This window comes from Melospiza melodia, chromosome Z (assembly GCF_035770615.1).
Source record: "Melospiza melodia melodia isolate bMelMel2 chromosome Z, bMelMel2.pri, whole genome shotgun sequence".
Classification (NCBI taxonomy): domain Eukaryota; kingdom Metazoa; phylum Chordata; class Aves; order Passeriformes; family Passerellidae; genus Melospiza; species Melospiza melodia.
The window spans coordinates 54,260,723-54,282,258 of record NC_086226.1 but is presented as its reverse complement, the minus strand read 5'-3'; the positions used below and the strand labels follow the sequence as shown (position 1 = coordinate 54,282,258).

General features: G+C 38.6%; 1 protein-coding gene across 1 annotated transcript in view; it reads left to right on the top strand.

Moving 5' to 3' along the window:
• The first annotated feature begins 20,561 nt into the window (after positions 1 to 20,561).
• Positions 20,562 to 21,536, top strand: part of RASEF (RAS and EF-hand domain containing) — a 33,654-nt gene continuing 32,679 nt past the window's right edge. Inside the window, exon 1 of the mRNA XM_063180497.1 lies at positions 20,562 to 20,929. Within this exon, the coding sequence (XP_063036567.1) occupies positions 20,562 to 20,929 (368 nt within the window). The remainder of the gene's footprint in view (positions 20,930 to 21,536) is intronic.

Genomic DNA, 21,536 nt, shown 5'->3' with positions numbered 1-21,536 from the left:
AATAGATCTCTTTACTGTTTTGTGTAAAACTTTTGCTTTTCAATTAACTTCTACACTATTAATAAATATTATGATTTACTGCTTATTGTGTAAAAGTGTTGTATAACAAATAATTTGAAGTCTACTCAAAGTCCCCAGGTTTAATTTTTTGTCTCTTACAAACAAAGATATTAAAGAAGGAATTTTTTTGCCTGGTCTTATCTGGAGATATCAAGCTGTCAAGCTTCAATATTTTGTTTTGTTTTGTTTTGTTTTTCTTTTGTTTGTTTGTTTGTTCATTTTTGTGTGGCAGTGGTGGTTATTTTGTTTAATTTTGGGGTTTTTTGTATAAAATACATTGTTGCATTCTGTAAATAAGGAAGTGAAGCAATCTGCACATTTAATCATTTAATACTGAATTTGAGCAGGAGAAGCATTGCTTGCTAATATTAGTATCTTATATTTCTAGTTTTGGCACATCAGAAATCATTCTCTTCTAAGTGGAGTGAAATAAAGTTCAGGTAATTAAAGCAATTTTCATTTGCAGTCTGACTGCAAAAAACCTGAACTGTCATGCTGGAGAATGGCATGACAGTGGCACAGGTCTTGCAGTTGTAGGCCAAAACCTAGATCAGAAATATTGATCTTCATTAATTCTTGGCTATTTCTTAACCTAAGTCATCCAAGGACCTGCTGGTTAATTAAAGATCTGTTTTACTGGAACAGTTAAATTTCCCTGTATTTGTATAATAAATTAGGTTTTCAGGTTAAAATGAAGACTAAATTTAAACTCTGCAGCACTTCTGCTAAGGTACATAGTTTTTATCTTGATTTTACAGCTGGTGCAAAGAACAATTAACTTCATTAGGCAAACTAGTGGCCAATTTTTGTCTTACTTGCACCTTTTTTTACAGGAAACAGACAGTGTTCCTGATGCACAATATTATAAATATGAGGAGATTCAGTTAAAAAAAAAAAAAAAAAAAAAAAAGATAACACAGCAAGTCTAAGGCTAATAAACCCTATCTCATCTTTAGAAGAACATTCAAGAAACTCAGAGTTAGGGAGTGGGATTGACAAACTGCAAGAGAAAGGGCCATGCAGAACCTGTAATAAATCTGGGGTGTGTGGTTTCAAAAACTCATTATCACTCCAGCAAATGCAACCATAAGCACAATTAACTTTGGTTGCCTTTAACAGGATGCAGATGTCTAGCAGTATGATCTGTCAGTATGTTTAATTAATTATCCATCCTAAAAATGATGAATCAAGAACTCTTTGATTTTGATAATTTACAGATGATTTAGAAAAATGTTTTTATACAGAACACATTTCCTTTCAGACCATTCCCTTGCCTGTCTCTTACTAGTCCTTATAAATTAAAGGGGTTTGTGGGGAAAATTAAAATCTTTCATAACAAAAACCACGAGGGGGAGCCCATGTCACCACGTTGGTTTTTTTTTGTTTTGTTTTTTTTTTTTCTTTTCTTTTTTAGTATACTGAGTAAGTGATTCTCTGTGGTTTAAAGAGTTAAGCATGATGTTTTTTCTTTAGTATTCACATGTCTTCAGCCTTCTTTTCAACCGGACCCAGTAAAAAGTCATCTGATACAGTTCTGAATGTTACCTTTATATAGGGGAAGTATTAAACAGCTAAGAACCTTCTTTTGTGTAAAACCAGAAAAAGAAAGAAGGTCCTGAAGCTCATTTGACTCAGCTGGTGTCTACTGAGTTCAAAAATTTTAAAATCAAATTTCATTTAGGTTTAGTTTTCCTTCTGTGCTGCCACACTGAAGAGGAAAACGTGCACAGGCAGCCATTTGTCATAGACGTGCTTTTGCATGCATACAGTCATAGAAAGGCTTGAGCAGGAAGGAACCCTAAAGATCATCTTGCTCCAAACCACCTGCCATAGCCATGAATGTCAGTCACTAGATCAGGTTGCTCAAAGCCCCATCCAGCCTGGCCTTTCAGGGATGTGGGACATCCACAACTTCTTTGGTGAACAGAACATGCTGAGAAGCAGAAGAAATCCACTGTCAAGACCTCAGCTACAAAGAAAGTGTAGATATAATACCCCCTGAATTTTCTCAGAACTGTAATATGACACAGAGAATTCAGTGTTTGAAACACATTAGGAACTCTTACATGCAATTTGAGCGTACTTATTAACAAGATGGCCACATATTTCCAGAGGAGATGTACCTAGACCATTTTATCCCTAGTTACAGGAAGTCATTCTACAAAAATGGCAATAAGAGGAAGACAAAAATTGTGTTGTTTGGACAAGGAAAACGATTGGCAAACAATGTGGGAAAAATATTTACATTGAATTTTGCATAAGGTAACTACAGTCATTTGGATAAAATAATTTATAATAGAGATGAACGGATAAGTTCTCAACATTTTGTAGAGGAGATACAGGTTAAGTAACATCTGATAACTTAGATATTTATAATTTATTGGGCCTTCTGTGCGTCCTCCTGACTACTGCTCCTTAAATGCAGACATATAAGACCTTAGCTGTAGGTATAAAGTTATAACTGTGGAGAAAGGGGTCCCAGAAGACTAAAATCCCTTAACAAGTGCTTATTTTTGAAAGGAAGAGAAGCAAGTACATAACTTTTATTCCTTGACAAATTTTCAGAGAAATAATAAAATTTCACTCTTAATAGTGAGGAGGGGAAAAAAAAAGGCAAAAGGTAAAAGCTACTCTCTTTCAATCAATCTTACCCCGCTCTGCAATATGTTAACAAACCTTGAAGAGAGAGAAAGAGAAAATAAGTTTTTGGCACTGTTCTCTGTGTTGTTTTCACAAGCAATCAACGGAAACATGCTATGTGCAAATATTTACAAATAAATGAAAAAATGTTTTGAATCTATTTCAAGAGTAGATGGCAGTGATTTGTTTTAGTATAGAAAGAATGTTTTGAGTTCTTCACAGTCATTGCTCTTGGCCCTCTATAATTTAGAGTTTTCAGTGATGGTACTTATGATGCTTCTGGCTTTGTAGCTGAAACCACACTGAGGGTGTGTGGCAGGGCTTTGCCAGTCAGGATTAGGTAACAAATCTAAGTATGTATCAGTAATGTCATCTGGCTTCACAAAAGGCAAGAAGTGGGGAAATAAGAAAGCTTTTGACATTTCGACTGTTGGAATCTCAGAGTGGCTACTGCCTATTGTTGTAGAGGAAAGTCTCTCAACAACAGGAGTCAAGGAGTCTTGTTAGAGAGGATACTTCATATGCATGGGTAAGTGCACAGCTGCAAACACACAGGTATAGACAAACTATTTAACACATTTCATATATTTATTACACCCGAAATCAGTAGTTTGAGCTGGGTAACAACCAAGAAAGGTGAACAAATCCTTTATCATCAAACATGAAGTTGCTGGTAATCAACTTGTAAATAGATTGTCAGTTACATACATTTACTAGTTTTCTTCCAAATGTTAGCTGTGCCTGCATGCTTCCTAATGAGAGCCTTAGAAAGTCACAGTAAAATTATTTTAAGACATAGAATAATTCTTATATATTTAAATATTTTAAGACTAAGAGTAATTAAAGTGATTTCTGCAGCAGTTCATTTTTATGCAATAACTATTTCATTATATATCCTTTTCTCTAAGTTTCACATGATTGAGTTGAAAAAAAAACTCAAAATCCACTCTGATAAAGGAATTATGGGATATAGTTTCCAGTATTTTGTAGGACTTAGTTTGGTAGCAATATTAATTCTTATCTCTGGTGCTGGGAAACTGATTTTTTACAAAATTTGGACTAAATACTCTTTCTACTTATAGCTCATAAAATATAACTACAATTTGAGCCAATACAACTTCCATTACTGGAAATAGAAAGGATCCTAGTGGTTTCTGTGAGAGACAGGTTCTTCCTTTCCTCTTTGTTCACAGATTTTGAGGTTCATCTTTTGTTTATATATGGTCTTCTTCCCAGTGTTTTATAGCAAACCTAAAAAACAATCTGGCTCGTTGCACAGCTCTGTAGCGACTCAAGAATTCCCACATCCATCTCTTCAGTTCATATTTTTCTTAACTAATGGGACTAATCATGACACTTTTATTCCTCTTCATGACTAATCATGACACTGGAAAGATGTGTTCTTTACCTGTCAAGTGTGATGATAACACAATCCTACAAAATTTTCTTGGCAGATGAGTAGGGGAAGAATATTGGATTAAAATTATAAATAGTTTTCAATCTTGTTAATAAAACTGTTTATCTGTATATTGTTAATATAACGTCAAATATGAAAGCAAGAGAAGGAAAGAAATGACAATATTTAACGGGAGTCCCATGGCCCAATTCAATAGAAAGATTTTATTTGCAGTACCTAGTGATTTGAAGATTACAGGTTTGAACGATTAATTGGCAAATGATTTTAAAATTATTTAAAATGAAATGGAAGCCTGTTTCAGTGCTTTTTTCCATAGGAGAATAATAATGAGTCTTCCACTGATTAACAAAAGTTTTCTTGTTTTCATTGGAAATTCATATTTGTATCCTGTCGTACAGAGAACTAATTTGTAGTACGACAGTAAAGTTTCTAGCATTTACAATTGGTTGCATTCCACAGGAATGAGTAGGTTTCAGAGCAGGGGTAGAGAGAATTCAGTCGCCAAGGGGACAGAATGCCAACCAGAGGAAAACCACTCAGGGGATATCTGAATGGGGCAGCCCATAATACCTGGCTTCAGTTCACAGATAATGGCATCCAGTGGACTGTAACCAAGAGGAGAAAAAAAACTCAGAAAGGACTTTAGATTGCTTTGTGAGGAGTGATTAAGTGGAGCCTTGTAATGAGATTATCAGCTGTGAACTTGCCTTCTGTTCGCAGAACAGAGCTGAGCGCAGGTCCCAAAGGCTTCACTGCGCCGCTGGGGTTGGGTCAGGGGATTTAACTGGCTGGAGAGGAGGCGAGGCAGGACACAAACCAGGCACTGGCTGCCTTCACACACACTGTAAACGCACCCTGTTTGTCCACAAGAGTGAGTGTGGTGAGTCACACTGAGAACCAGCTGAAGATGAACCGCCTGTGGGCTGGGACAGTAATTGCTTGCTGCTGCTCTCCACAGCCTGCGGTTCGTAACTCCTGAGGCTGAGCAGAGAGATGCCTGGGAGCTGCATGATTCAATTTAAACACTAAACTGGTGCATGCAGCTACCTACCAGTCACCCTTGAGTAGAGCATTTCCTCAATTAATTTAAGTTGAATTAAAACAGCTTTAAACTTACAGCTGGGGTTTTTGACTTTTAAAATTGATAGAACAAAATATGAATGCCCCAGCTTCTTCTAGTTTACCATTTTATTTCTAACAATAGACCAAGGAAAGAAAAATTTTCTTTGCTGTCCATTATTTTCTAGTCAACATCTGTGACTTTAGCGGATGAACGAGTTATATTGGAATAAGATGTAGAGAACAGGGGCATTGCTATAATATTACACTGAGGTATAACAACTTCAACTCAAACTCCAAAGTGAAATTCAGCAGCACATAGCCATATCAATAAACAGCTAGAGTTTTGCCAAGGTGTACCCTATTCACACCTACAGAAATATTTATTTAGTTTTGCAACATATAAAATATGTAACTAAACACACATAAGTTAGCATAAGCAGTTAATTTTTCACATCTAAGTCTACTCTTTGTATATGAAAATTATGTAGTACATGAAGCATGTAGGTTTATATATATATATATATATATATATATACACACACACAAACAAGCACACACACACACACATATATATATATATATATATATATGTATACACATACACACACACACATGTATATACCTATGTATTTTTAAATATGCTGGTAGAATTCTAACAAAAAAGAAAAATCCAAAGCCATTGAAATTGTCGGCTTTGGGTTGTTTTGTTGATGTTGGTTATTTTTGGTTTTGTCTTGTGTTTTCTTTTCTGTTTTTTTTTTTTTTTTTTTTTTTCTCTTTTTTTCCTTCCAAGACTGTAGAAATAGACCCCAATTTTTGCATTTCAGTTTTCAAGGTACTTCTGCCCTTGGATTCCATATTACTGATGACACTTTAAATATTCTGGTTGAAAAACACAGTTAAAGATAACTGCCATTCACATGACCATATGTAGTAAAATTATCAGTTTACTGTGATGATGCAGATTTTTTGACATAAAATTTTCATCTTAAAAGCTTAAAAGTTTTTGGTTTTGAGTTTCTGTTTTAACCTGTCTCAGTAAAGGTGTGCACAACTGTGTTTACATTGGAAAGTAGATACTAACATAATGTCCAAAGAAAATCTTTCTTAACTTTTCTTGAAATTGGGTTTTAGCTGCTGCAAAACAGTTGTTTTGCAGAACTCTAAACCTTTATTCTACGCAGAATAACACCTGGTGATAACCTAGTGGTTTCAACAGCTGGGTTGTGATTACCTGAGGGCATTAATCATTACAGCTGGTTGGAGATGTGTTTTTCACACTCCAGAAACACAGACCTGTGTCAGAGCTTTTACTGTTGATTGAGCTTTGAGAAGTGACCTGACCACAGGTTTGAGACAAGTCAAGGCAGAACCCTATCAATTTCTCTACTCTCTGGTAGGGACCATCTCCTTACTATGCCTTGCCCTTACATTTATTTACATCCACCTGTGAGAGATCAGGTTTCATTCCAGATGTGTTTATGAGTTATACATTGAAACTAAACAAGAAGAGTCATAATATGAATTAGTACTGCTTGAGTATGTCACCATCTGACTGTTCAGATTAAAAACTGTGTGCGTTCGTCTCTAAAAAAATTCTGTGCTGTAACAGGGCTAATCAAACATGAAATGGAAGAACTGAATGTATGAATGTCCTGTTTCCTGGCTTTATATAATTTCAATTGGTAGATATGTTGTGTAAGAACCCGAATATCAACCTACATTAATTTTATGTTTCAGAATATATAACAGGAAAATTATTTGCTAAGAAAAATAATCAAACTGTGAAACAATAAGGATTTGTTAACAGTGAAAACTATGTTAATGTGATATTTGGAGAAACAAAGCAACAGGATGCATGAGAATGAGAGAAAACTAGCTAATTTTTTGCAATTAGTCAGTGGTTTTATATTTTTCATAATGCACAAATCTAATAATCAGCAGGAGTACTCTGTGCATATGTGTGTTACACATATATTTTACACAAAATACTTTTTTAACATAAAATATTTTGACAGTAAGGTATAAGAATGCATGTGTCACCCTGTGATAAAAGGAATCTTGGCTGTGTAACATCTAAAGAATAAAAAGAAAAATTGAGGGCGTGAATTGTGACATTTTTTCAACTATCTAGATACAGGAGTAATCTAGAGCAGCCTTGCTGGCTTGTCATTGAATTTCCTTCTAATACATGGAATCAGAAAACATTTATATCTGTGGTTTGTATGTGTGTGGGTTTGTGACATTCCATCCATTATTGCAAATAAGTGTGACGCAGAGGACAGAGAAGCTCAGTCAGATGAGACCTATTTGTCTTTTGTTTACAGCCAGTCCTTTTCCTCAAATGCTTGCTTAGGGTGGAGTGAAGCAAATAAAAAAATCATGTGAATGAAGTAAAGGGTTATGTAGACTTTAACATAGATTTCTTCTGAAATGCAATGGAGCTGAGTTTTAGGTAAAAGCCTTGTTTGGTGCGAGACGAGGCAGATTATTTAATAGCTCTGACAGTCAATGTATTTTATTCGGTAGCAAATTTCTCACTGTGATTTGTTGGGAGGAAATGCTGTCTCTGACTTTATTCTAATAAGGAGTTTATCCAACTGGTTCAGAACATGTTCAGTGTGCAACAAGTATAAATTAATAGAAATTCAGTCATGAAATCCAGTCTTGACTTCAGCATCTGTGTGACTTCAGGGGATGGAAAACTTCTCTAATGGTGTTTGGGCAACGGGTGAAAATACCAGTGAATATCAGTCTTGTGAGTCACCTGATGCAGTTGTTGAACCCAGTACAGGCTAAACTGATGATTTCTGCTTGTTTTGCACACTTCAGATCTGTCCAGGAGCATGGAGCACATCAGTCCTCCTTGTCTGGATTAAGTCTTCCAGCTGAAGAGGCATCTCAGTCTATCTCTGTCCAAACGGATGACAGCTACCCATTTCTAACTAATACATTAGCCAACCAGATTCTGTATATTAGAGAATAACAGAACCAGTTAGGTCAGAAAAAACCTCTGAGATCACCATGTTCAACCTTTGACCAGACACCACCTTGTCACCAAGACCATGGCACTGAGTGCCACATCCAGTCTTTCCTTAAACACTCCGGGGATGGTGACTCCAACTCCTCCCTGGGCATACTGACCTATATGACTTAGTTGCGTAAGTCTTTCCTGCTCATATCTTCTTGGCAGGATTTTTTAAAAATCCTTTTGCTTTCTGGGATTGTAGGGACTGTTTTTTTTCTTTTTTTTGGAGGGGGTGGAGGGTTTAGTGTGTATTTTTGGATACAATAAATACAGAATGGTTCCATGCTTATCAACTGCTTAAAAGATGAGCAGTATTCAAATGATCCTCCTTAACATAGATATTTCTAAGCAATGTTCTGTAAGGAAATTTCTTTCTTATTCTTGTAAGCATGTGAATGGTTCCACTTTTGCTAATCCTGTCTAAAATGAAAATCTTTTACATAAATATATACCAACGTATATACACACATATAAATGAATAAACATTAAAAGAACTGCTTTAACTTAAGATCAAAACTTAGCCCATCATAAAATTATTATTTTTAACTAATGTTAATAACTAGTACATTTTACTCACCCAAGTATGTTACTTGATAGTGTGAGGTTGTGAGCGGATATATGGGTCTCCTCAAGCCAAGCCTTATAAGCTCTTGGAGATTTATATCACACCCAAGATAGCTCAGCTACCTTAGAAGGCATAAAATCAGCAGGATGGCTTCTGTGGTAGTGTTGGAAACAGGGAAGTTTTAATAAAAAGCAAAATAACAAAATTCTTTACAGAGAGCCAGGTGCAAGAGGTTCTTACTCCTGGTAAAACACATCACAAAAAGCAATTAGTTCCTTTGTTTCTTCTTTTTCTACTAAATTGCTTAGGTAGGACTTTTTGGCTCCTGTCCAACTGGCTATCCTTAAGTTTGAAGTGAAGTCCCCCAGGTCTTGTGAGGTGTCTTTTTACCACATTGAGGACAGAAACTTCTGGGCCTTTTTCCTTTTTAAGGAAACAAAGGATAGTTTTGTCATTCTGTCAACAGGGAGCACATTCCTATAGTGAGCTACCTGAATTTCACTTGTGAAACACGGACATGCAAGCACAGACACTCTGTGCCAGCAGAGAGGCAGCAAGTGGAACAAGATGTGTCAGCTGTACGGATTGAGTACACAAGGGTCCAACGCATGGAAGAAGCGCGGGCTCACTGCACGTGCCGCCTCTAATTTGCAGGACCCTGGCACGTCCTAATGCCTGGTAACCACAGAAAGCTGCTGTGAAAGTTGCTTTGAACAGGTTTTACAGGCATGTGTAAAATCCCATTCATATGGACAAGTCACAATTTCAATTTGTACAAAGTTTCTGGGAAAAAAAAAAGGATCTCTTAAAGGAAGGTGGTGAACATGGATTACGCATGGTAGTGCCCTACTAAGCGTCATCTCCTTCTTTTTAGGACTTGATGCTTTGAAACACACAGTGGGGTGATATCTTGTAGGTCTTATGAATTTGAAAAGCAGTTTTCTGTGTAAAAAGGAGGAAATATCTGATCTCTCTTAGGAGTAGGTAATTCATAGTTCCTAAAGGCTGCATTTTGTAAAAGTTTTTGGGAATTTCATGATATTTTTAGTTGGTTTCAGATAAACTAATTGTGAGAAATTGAGCAATAGGAACAAATTTTTATCTGTTTGAAGCAGTTCATAATTGAGAAATCAGTTTATGCATTATTTATTGGTAAGGATGACATACTTCAGATATTGTAGTAATATCATCCATTTCCACTTGTGCTGCACCTTCCACGGAAGGATTTTTTTTTCATAATTCAACAGTTTTTTGTTTTTTTCTCTGGCATATTCCTTAAAAAATTGCACTAGCAAGAAGAAAGTACTAGTAATCTGCTGCACTGTCCTCAGAGCAGTTCTTCAGCATTCTATGCAAGGAATGTGTGTTATAAATTAGGCTGATGGAAAGAAATCTTTGCCCATAAATCTGATTTTCTTCAACAAAGAAATCATGCATGTTTTAAAAGCTCTGAGGTTGCTTAAATATTTTCTGTTAAGGATCACCTGATTGATTTATTTATTTAGACTGACATGATTGTTTGATTCTATAACATAAAATGGTTTTTATAGGATGGACTGCTTGTCCTTCATTTGATCTTCCCATTTCTTACCACAGTATTGGATATTATCATAAATTAATGTATATCAAAGCATAAGACAGGACTATGCTCCTCACAGTCACCTGGAGTTTGTGATGAGCTAGAGCCCTGACCAGCCTAAAGGAAACCCAGCAGGGTACAAGTCCTTGCCACAGGAGCATCTAATTCTCCAGACTGCCTCTCAGGAGTCTATCTGATTTTTTTCTGCATGTGGTTTTACATTTCTTCATGGCAGGCTTCAGTTAGTTTTAGTAGTAGGGAATACAACATAATAAAAACATTATCTTCCTTTGTAATTATGACACAATCTTTAGTCTGAGTTTCCTCTTCCAAGGTTAGGCATCTAAAATAAGTTACTTACATGACAACTTTAAGATTGGCCTGATTTTCACAGCTGGCAAACACAAGGAAACTCTTCACCATGATTGGTAATATGTCCTTTAAGGATATCTGGCTTTAAACTAGCTTTGTTAAACACTGGACTCAATGTGCCAAGTTGAATCCTTCAATTGAATCCTTCAATTTCCTATATGGCTGCATGACAGGTGGTTGCCAACTGCAACCAAATATAAACAAACAAACCTGCCAGGATCCATATCCTGTAATTAAAGTTTCAATGGCTCTCCTGACAGTTCTTCTCCAACTTCTCTTTCATCACTTTCAAATACCTGCTCCTCTGCTTACACGTAGGTCTTGTATTAAATATGAATCCTCTCTTACTTCGGTCCCTTGAATTTTGTAAAACAGAAATTATTCCAGTCTTGCAAAATACAAAGACAGATGGAAGTAGTTATGCAGTGCATGGAGAGGGGAGCTCCTCTTGTTCTTAAAATAATAGAAATGGCATAGAAAAAACGGCATTAGAGAATATGAAAGAACTGATTTTGTCTCTTTTCTTCTTCAGATGGAATGAAAATACTTGGAAGAGGCAAAAAAGAATAATCGTGATAATTTCAAAAAAGTTTTTTTATCAGAGAGAGGGAAATAAGTTAACAGAAACTGGTAATAAGAACAAAGAATAAAGTTTGAAGTAATACAAGACATATAAGTAACATAATTCTCTTCAGGAGAAATGCTCTTTTGTACACCCTAGTTTCAGGAAATAATCACACCAAGTTTCCAGTACATTGCAGGTTCAAGATTATGATGAGAAATTTAAACAGGGACTTTCTTATCTGGGTGTATATTTGCCATGCGAAAGCAGCTATAAAACCTATCACCTTGTCCTGTGTGACTCCTTTGGGATGAATGGACAGTTTAAGCTGCAGTCTGGCTTGTTGCAGAATACAGAAGGTGGTCTGTGAATAAATCTAGTTTTTCCCTAACTGTAATCTGTATTTTCAAGGCAGTTTGATCACTACGAAGCTTGAGTTGCAAGTGAGATCCCTGGTGGCTCCTGTTACACAGCAGTAGCTTTAATGGTAAACTACTAGAGAAACAAGTGCAGAGTTGAAACTAAAACAATGTCTTTTGCCTTCTCTTTTATTTCACCCTTAGGAAATGTAAAAGAATGTAAGATGGTGTTACTCACTTATTTCTCAGAAGAATTGTTAAGGGATTTTAAGTTGCATTTGGAAGACCTTTTTCAAACTCCGTATATTCAAACTCTCCCTTTGTTAAAATTTTATTCAAATCTTGCTATTTTCCAGAGGTTTTTCCTTTGACAACTTATATATTACTTCCTTTTATTTCCTTTGATTTTTCTAAAGCATACAACATTACATTGAAATGTCATCAGCAGTAGTAACGTTGAAATATTCTGCATTTAATATTTATTTATGGTTTTCCAAAAGTAAAGCTGACTCAGCCTTTGAATGGTGTTATGTGTAGGTCTCTATGCCTATAGAACCTCTGAAGGTGTTTTCAGAGACACCTGGAAGAATGCAGGGTTATCTTGGTTTTTGTTTGTGGGTCTCTTGACTTTTGTTTGTTGGCCAGCTTTTTCTTGGTCTATCTGGAATGTGTGAAGCTCAATTTCTGCAGAGATGCCACTCTAGGTGCCATTAAAATACTTTTTAGTAACCACAGAAGACAAGCGACAGCTTGGATATCCTTCAGTCTTAGACTATGGCTACAGCATTTCCTTTCAGATTGTGAGGACTTAATTCAAGTATGAAAGCATTATTATTGTCATTAAGGTCAAAATGTGTTCTAAAAGCCATTCACAGCTAACTTTAAAAATGCAGTCAGGTTTTGTTACTCTCACAGGAATTTTTTTGCACTTCATATTATACTAATTCATAATGACTGTTGTTATTCGCTTTTATATGCTGTCCATTACTTTTTCAAAATTTCAGCTCTCATAGATAGATTTTTTTTACAGCATTATGGTATAGTTATTTTAAGTAGTGTATTATGTTTTTATTAAAATTACATAGCATAGAAACTCACTAAGAGATTTTTTAATAAAATAATGTGTTTTATTTAAATATCACTTTTTAAAATTTATCATGAAAGTAAGAATAATTATGAAAATCTATGGTACTGTTACAATAGATCTTTTAACAAATTGCTAAGAGTATAACTTTTTCTATTGCTCTGGATTGCTTTGGAATAGTTTTCCTTTTTTTTTCTTTTTTTACCTCCCTCAGATTGCTGTGTTCAAAATTACCTACTGGTTCATCCTTAGTTTTGTTTGAAAGTTATCAGCTCACAAAGACTATTTGAATTTAGAGCTGTCCTTACTTTTACTGAAGACAGTCACATGAGGTGTTTTTTCCTGCTGTATCAGGTGGGAGAACTCGATGACCTCTTTGTGCTGAGAGAAACCCCAGGAGTCAGCAGAGTGCATTCAACTGTCATACAGCTATAAAGTGGTATGAAATATAATATCCCAAAGCTTTTAGCCATGTAGTATGGTCAGCTAAAGCACTTAGACATCACCATGGCTAGAGCCTAGTTCAGCGCAGGTGAGCGTGAGCTGAGCTGTTATTTGTGTACGGCTATTTCAGAAATCAGGTGCTTTTGGAGGAGGGTCAGACTGTCAGCAAAAGCATTTATGTTACAAACAGAATTAACTTCTCATAGGACTTCTTGAGTATTTACTTAGAGGCAACTTCATCTGTAGAAAAAAAAGTCATTGTAATATGTATTTTTGTAGTCTTCTCCAGTTGTGTAAATATTGAGGAAACTCATATCAAGTCTGTTAATGGATTCAGGCTCATCAGAACGTATTATTTTTCTTTATGCTTTGGGGACAGGTGAAAAGCAACCCTCTTTTAATAACAACCCTTTAGTGGAAGAAATGTTCAATAGAGTTAATTCTCTTTTTCCTGGCTGATTTTATACTGTGTTGCTGAGATAATTGTCATTTCTGCAATTTCCATGCTAAGAAAAGAAGATTCCTTAAATTGGTAGAAATGAAAAATTAGTGTGGCTTTATAACTCTGTGATTATTTTATGGTTTGTTTTACTTTTCTTCTCTGAGTCATGTAATCTTTAGTCTCTTTCAATTTAAATCCCCCATTAATTTTGTTTGATGTTTCCTTGATGTCTCCTGTTTAGAAGATCCTTCAGGAAGGCTTTACTACATCTCCATTTTTGTCCACCTCTCCAATATTTTATGGCAATATTTTTTGGTCATTGTAATAAGTAATAACTTAAGGATTTTTATTACACTTATTTTATGTCTCTCATGATAAAAAATTAACCCTCCTTGGGTGAAGAAAGGTGAAATTGGCCATGTTCACAATTATTCAGCATTTAGATTTGACCTATTGTCAAAGTGTGATGTATTCAGGAAGTAAATTGTAATAGGATTATAATCTCAAATATTATTCTGACCTTTTATAAATAAAAAGGCTACACAGGTAATTTTTCTGCTCTTGTAAATTAAAAAAAAGGACTGTTCTCTGGCAATGAGGTCAGTGGACATGGCAGTGTCTACCTTATTATTGAACTGGATGTGCCTTCCAAAACAGAGTGGCCACATTAAAACTGGATTATCCCATCTCCCAAACAGTGTTCATTGAGACAGAATCATGGGAGATGCTAGCTGTGCTGTAACCAATGCCAGAGGTTGTTCTAGACAATAGAACAGCACAGGTAGGTGAGTTTCAGTGTCTTTGTCTGGGAACAGGCACTTACAGAATCATTAGTTGCAGTTAAGGAGACTGACAGACACCATCGGGTTTTGGCTAGGGAATGTTAATTTTCTTCACATGGCTAGCACAGAGGTGTGTTTTCCATTTGTGCTGAAAACAGGGTTAATAACATAGAAATTGTTAAAGCTGAGCAGAGCTTACACAGAGTGAAGGCTTTCTCTGCTTTTTCGTATGGCCCCACCGGTGAGGTCTTCAGGGGTATCTAGGAGCTTGTGAGGGCAAACAGCCAGGACAGGTGACCCCAACCGGCCAAAGGGATGTTCCAGACCATATGACATCATGCTCAGTATATAAAGGAAGAAGTGGTGTTTGGAGTGATGGCGTTTGTATTTCTAGGTCACTTTATGTGTAATGGCGCTCTGCTCTCCTGGAGATGGCTGAACACCTGCCTGCCCTTGGGAAGCAGTGAATGAATTCCTTGTTTTGCTTTGCTTGTGTGTGTGGCTTTTGCTTTACCTCTTAAACTGAGTTTTCTCACTTTTATGTTTCCAATCTGTCCCTGGTCGTGCTGGTGGAGGAGTGAGCGAGTGGCTGTGTGGGGATTGGCTGCTGGCTCGGGTTAAACCTTGTCCCCATCCAAAATTGTTGTCAATGGGGCATTGACCAGTGATGTTTTCCCCAGGAATATTGCCCAGAAGGCTCAAAATGTAGGAATGTCCAATGGCCCTATGGGCACTGAGCTGCTCAAAAGCAAACATCCCTCTTGGGATCCACAGGTAAGACATTCTTCCCTCATTCTTTTAAGGCCTGCCCTGTCAAGGGTACACAGAGTTTGCCTAACATGAATAGCAGAATTGATGTGAAACAGTGGCAGACACTTTTGCTAGGATAAAGTAGGAAGAATTACTGAATATGTGTGTCTTCTTTAAGGAGGAACCTGAAGGTAAGAGAATTACACACAAGATTGGAAATGAATTCAGTCTTCCTCTCTGTCTGAACAGATTTAAGTATTTCTTGCTCTAGTTAAGCAAATATCTTTCAGACTGTCTTACAGCTGCTCAAGTGATTGAATGGATACCATTTAGCCAGAATCTGTGAAAATAACGTAAGATGTTTTTGACCAGACAGAGAGAAATAAAAGATGGATTAGAGATGGAAAATTGTCATCTAGTGTTTTCACCAAAGTCTATTTTTGTCTAGTTATAATGAACTGTAAAACACAGATGCTTGGCACAGTGGCTTTGAGCAGCTGGGTGCTTCTCAATTCCATCACTGTCTCCAGTATCTTTGTGGTTAGGACACTTGCATGAGGAAAAAGAAAGCTAACCCTAATTTCCTTCAGGCAAGGCAGTGATTTAAACTTGAATCTTCTGCTTCTGGGGAAATGTTCCAAAACATTGAGCAAGAAAGGGAGATAGGTAGAGGGTGAAACAGTGACGATTGTGTTCGCAAGGGAAACCTGGACCTTGCTGTGTTTTTGAAGGAGCTCTGGCATCATTTTGCAGAAAAAGGTCAAAGCTAATCCTAACTGGAAGGAGGCATGTCTGTTTGACCTAAAACTGTTTATCTCTCCCTTCAAAAGGACACTTACATCCTCTGTTTTCAGCAGTGCTCATTGTTAACTGGATTTGCACATGGGGAATTGCATTTTGAGATGTCCATTTCTTTAAGAACAAAGAAGCTTAATCAGTAGATGTGATTTGGTTTTGACTATTAGAATTGAAAAAAAAACTATATAGACTATCCAAATCAAGGAAGGCTTCCCATAAACAAAATGAAATTTGTAAGTATTTTGTAAGTAACCATACGATTCATAAGTAATCGTATTGCTAGCTGCTTATGTTATTCAAAAACACTACAGATTTTGAGAATTGGCAATATAATAACATGTCTTTAGAACAGTCTTCTAAAGTTATTTTTTGGGGGCTGGAGAACATTAGACCAGCATGAGAGTGATAGCTAATATGTCCAAACTAGGCCCAGCAGTCATTATCAGTCATTTCAGCATCTCCCTGGCTATTCAGTCGATCATACAGACAAGCTTTTAAAAAGACTGCCAATACTTAATAATTTCTGCAAAAGCACCTTGGGTACTTTGATATTTAACTATCCAGGGCCACTTTTGTCTTTTTCAGGCTGAAGATACTTCACCTGAAAGGTTTATACTTCATGATCTGGAGTCATCATCTGAAGTTTGTTAAAGTGTTATAATACCATAGAGTCTTTTAAAACTTCATTGTCTGAACTGCTAAATGTTTAGGAGAATAAAAAAAAATCTGTATATCCTGAGAAACATTTTTGGCTTTTAAATGTACCTCTTCTTAGACAAAGAACTTTTATTGTCACTTTTTGTATCATTTTATCACAAAGTCAAAGCACAAAATTATGTTCTCTCAAAATATTATTTTTTAATTTCCTGGACCAAGTTTTTAAAGACATAGATTATGCCTTTTGAGGGCGAATCATATTCATTAGTATTAAAATTATGCAGCAGGGAATGAGAGCATGCAGAAATGTTCTATGATCTGTCCAGACTTGGCATTTAATATGTGCACCTTTCCCATGTGTTTGACACAAAGTGCACGCTAGGACAGAACCAGGTAAACAGTAAGTTTGATGCCATCAAAGCAAAGAAAATGACATCTAAGTGACAAAGAGTGCAAAGGAAGACACTTTGGCAGTAAGAGAACGGCAGAAAATGGAAGCCATTAGGAAGAACCACTACCACAGCCCATCTCATTGAGAACTCCCAGACTCTGCTCTGCACATAGTCACCCTCCTCTGCTTGTCCTTCATATGCCTGTGCACACCGTGCTTCCCTTCCTGATGGCAGGGGTGATGAAGAGGTCCTGGCCAAGTAGTTACCAAAGGCACAGATGGAGTGCCATACTGGAATCGTGGTGAGATCTATAGTGATTTGTAGAGATGGTAAAGTTTGTGCTGGGGGAGGGAAGAAATTGGAGTAGGTTTATATAAATTAGTTTTCAGTTGTGATACCTGTGTATGATATTAACTTTTTTCAATATCACTGGTTGATTCTATTTTATTTATGCTCTCTTGATGTCATGTGCTTTCCAAGTAGATTGCACAATTTATGCTCAGCTGCGTAAATTATCTTAATGTAAAACAGAAAAAGGTGAATAAGAGAGTAATTGCAACCACAAAGGGATAAATTTTCTTTCTTAGCCAACCCCAACGTTGAGAAATTTAGTTAAAATGTGCAGAAACTATCCAGAATATACATTCTGTCCTCAGCAGATTAGAATAGTATGGATGACATGGTAGATAATGCCCAAGTCCACAAACAATAATGATGAAAAGTAAATCAGTGAATAATTGTTCCAATTTATGTTCTATTTCCTAACTTTTAAATGCTGGATGTTCCAAGTTAAAAATCTTCCTTTAATATGTATGTAAGGTTCCTAAGACAACACATAGAGAGGGATGGGAAGAGGGCTGTTATTTCAGGCATTGAATCTGACTGGAACAGAGTACTCTAGCTTTTTTTCTGCATAGCTACCTTCAGAGACCACATGCATTCAAATAGCATTTCCACATTCCATAGCTTATCCCAGTGGTCAGCTCAGCTCCTCTGCTTCTTTGCTTCCTGGGACAATAGGTCTTGATGTCATGTGTTGCCAGCCTTTCTTTTCTGACTTACCTGTCTCTTCCAATCTGTAACATTTAACCTCTGTCTCTACAACAGCGTCAAAATCCACTTTTCCCACTCAGTAAAATAGGACACTTTAGTAGTGACACAATCCTTTCTCGTTCATCTGTTGCCTTAGGTCTCTCTAAAGTTCCTAAGAATGATTTAATTTTCTCTTCTGCCTCTTCAGCCAAATAGATGCTTGGGCTAGCTTGTGAGTTTCATGGCACAGTGAAGCAAAACAGATGATAGACTGAAAATTGAAGGCATGGTATACCTGTATCTTCAGTATCTTATGTATGAATTAAAAACTTCTCTTATGAATTTAAGACTACTATGCCACATAAACAGTGCCTTGTATTTGCTGGATAGAGCTGGATTTAAAGAGCAGGTCATTCTAAGAACAGGGACATGATCTCAGAAGAAAGCATGCCATTGCCTGCTGGTAATCCTGGTCTCACCACTCTTTGGTCCATTAAGACCATTCTTTGGTCTTAACAAATAAACCATTTATTATCTTTGTGTGGTTGTGTCAGAACTATTCAACTAACCCATGTCCTGCCAAGCAAGCATGGGCTGTGTAGTATCGTGCACCATTGCAAGCATGATCTGTTTTGCAGAATATACCTATGCCATGGCAGTGCTAAATGATACACTGTGCTTCATGCCAGTGCCTGAGATTTGTGTGACAAAACTGCTCTCACAGAAAAAAGACAAGGAAAAAAAGCCAACAGGGCATGTCCAAAGTCTATGCCCTCTGCTTAGCAGCCCAAGGTAGTGACTATTAGTAAAGATACACACAAGAGTACGTGAAAGACTGGTTAGGATAGCTGACCAATGTCAACTCATAACTCTGGAGCCACAAAAAAAAAAAAAAAAAAAAAAAAAAAAAAAAAAAAAAAAAGAAAAAGAGAAAAAATAAAGCAAATAAGCCATAAATAAAGCAAATAAGGTGAGCACATTGATTTGAGCGGGAGTGGGAACACCCTGTCTGGCTAGTCAGACACACTCAGACCTGGATGAGGCTGCTCCAGTTCACCTCATGAACTTGTCTGCTCTGAAAGCCAAATGTCCCAGCTCCTATAAAGAGAGCTGGGTTGTACATACAAGACAAGTTTCTCTCTTTTGATGGCTGAACAACCCCTTAAAGGCTCCATGATACACTTTAGTAATAAAAAATTGGTGGATAAATAAAAGACCATAGAACAGGAAGAATACTTTTGTTAAATTAATTCTGTTTTACTAAAACACTAAGAAACTGACAATGAGCCACTTTACTATTATTAGTAGTTTTGCAATTGTGTGGTGGAAATGTAATAAAATGTGTAAAATCACAAATTTAAGTCTTTCTGCTATCTTATATTTTAAAGCTAAAATTTACATTTCAAATTGCTTAACAGATACATTTTCTTAAAGTGTGGGGAACATTTTACAAAACTCTTTACTCTCTGGAGAAAGACTGTTGGCTGTCTGCCTAATCCTGAAGGATTAATAATCAAAAGCTGAAAAAAAAAAAAAAAAAATCCACTTGAGGGCATTCTACGTCTTAGGCAAAGGAACTTGATAGTTCACATTTACGGTATTTACTTTATTCTGAGGAGAGGTAAGATGGACTATTTGTGCTTTGCTAGATCACATAATTAGGCTGTTTTGGTCAATAAGGAAATGCTGCTTTGACCGTTAGATTTGTAGTCTGTTTATCACAACTGTGGTACAACACAATTTACATTTGCAGATAGACATTAACAAGAATAAGGGCAGGGAAATAAATAATAATTTTAAAATATCCCTTAGATTCAAATGGAATCTGAGTCTTGAATTTGACTTCAACAAGGAAAACATCTTGACTTCTGTCAAGAAAGAGACTAGTTCTTCACAAAGCACAGAAAAGCTGTCTCCTCTGGTTTATTGATTTGAATAAATCTTTTGCATTTTCAGTTTAAGATGGGATTTTAACAGTCCACATTGCTAAATCACCGCGGGGGAGACATCTGTGAGCACATACCCACAAGGTATAACTCCAAGACTATTCGTGCCAGACAGAACTTATCTGCTCAAACTTTGTGTTAGCATGTGGCTTCTGGGTCTTCCGTGAATGTGAAGAGTATTTTTAATATGTTGGAAAACGGCAGTTAGGTTTAACACCTTATACGGTGACCGCCCAGTGTCGGGACTTACGTTTGAGTGCTGCAGGGGGGTGAGACATGTTTTTTTACCCTGCGCTGCTGTCTGTAGTTACCCGTGCCGTTCGTAACGTGCTGGGTCCGCGGGGAGCCCCGCGCCGCTACACTCCGTGAGGAGCGCGCCCTGCTGTCCCGGGGGTTCCGCAGCCCGGCCCGGGCTCTGCCCCGGCCAGAGCCGCCACCTGCGTTCCGCCTCCCGGCCGTGCCCGGCCCCCCGGGGCGCTGGGGCGGAGCGGGACCCGGCCCGCCCCGCCGAGCCGCAGGTAGGGCAGCGGTCCACGCCATCCCATCGCGCTCCGTCCGCGGTCGAGTCTCCGCGCCCCCGGCGCTGGCCGATGGATCCCGAGGCGGCCGGGGACGAGCTGTCCCGCCTGCGCGCCCTCTTCCTGGCGTGCGACGCCAGCGGCTCGGGCCGCATCGAGCGGGAGGACTTCGCTGCTCTCTGCGCCGAGCTGCGGGTGCAGCCGGCCGAGGCCGAGGCCATCTTCCAGCGCCTCGACAGCGACCGCGACGGGGCCATCACCTTCCCGGAGTTCGCCCGTGGCTTCCGCGGCGCCACGCGGCCGCAGCCCGCTGGCAGCGAGCCGGGGAGCGAGGACATGGAGGAGGAAGAGGCGTCAGCGGTTTGGGTCGCCGCGGGGCTGGAACAACCCTGGAAGGACTTCGAGGTGCGGCTCGGGGACGAGGCGAGGTACATCCCCAGGTAAGGTCCGGACCCGCCCGCCCCGTCCCACGCCGACCCCGGTGGGGGGAGCGGGCCCGGGCCGCGGGGTTGGCGAGCTGGGCCGTGGGCACCCCGGCCCCGCCGCTGCCGAGCTGGCCCCGCCGTCCTGCGGGGCGGGAGCGGCTCACCTGGCGGAGCCGCCGCCGGCGCTGATGCAATCCCAGCCGGGGAGCGGCCGAGTAGGCTGACCCCTCGCCCCCGTGGCTGCAGGTGCAGAGAGCCCTCCGCACACCTGCCTCCCGGCTGCGGTGGTTTCCAGCGGTGTTCTTCCAGCCTGCAGCCGCTCCTGGCTCCCTCTGCTCTGTTGTGCCAGCGACCCACGTGGGAAAGTCTGGCTGCTAGAACGCGCGAGATGTAAAGTTCTGCCGGCTCCGCGAGAACTTTCTCCTCGTGTTGTTCCCCGACCGGCCCCCAGCGTTTTGCTTCCAGCCCAGTCAGTCTTTTCCTGGTAAAGCCTGACCAGCAACATCGTTGCCTCCACGTTAACGGTGTTGGTAAATATTGCCCTCTCTGTGATGAGCTCCCTGAAGTTTGTGAGAGTCTTTGTCCCCGGTCTCAGTGAAATGAAGACACCTGATGGTAGCTT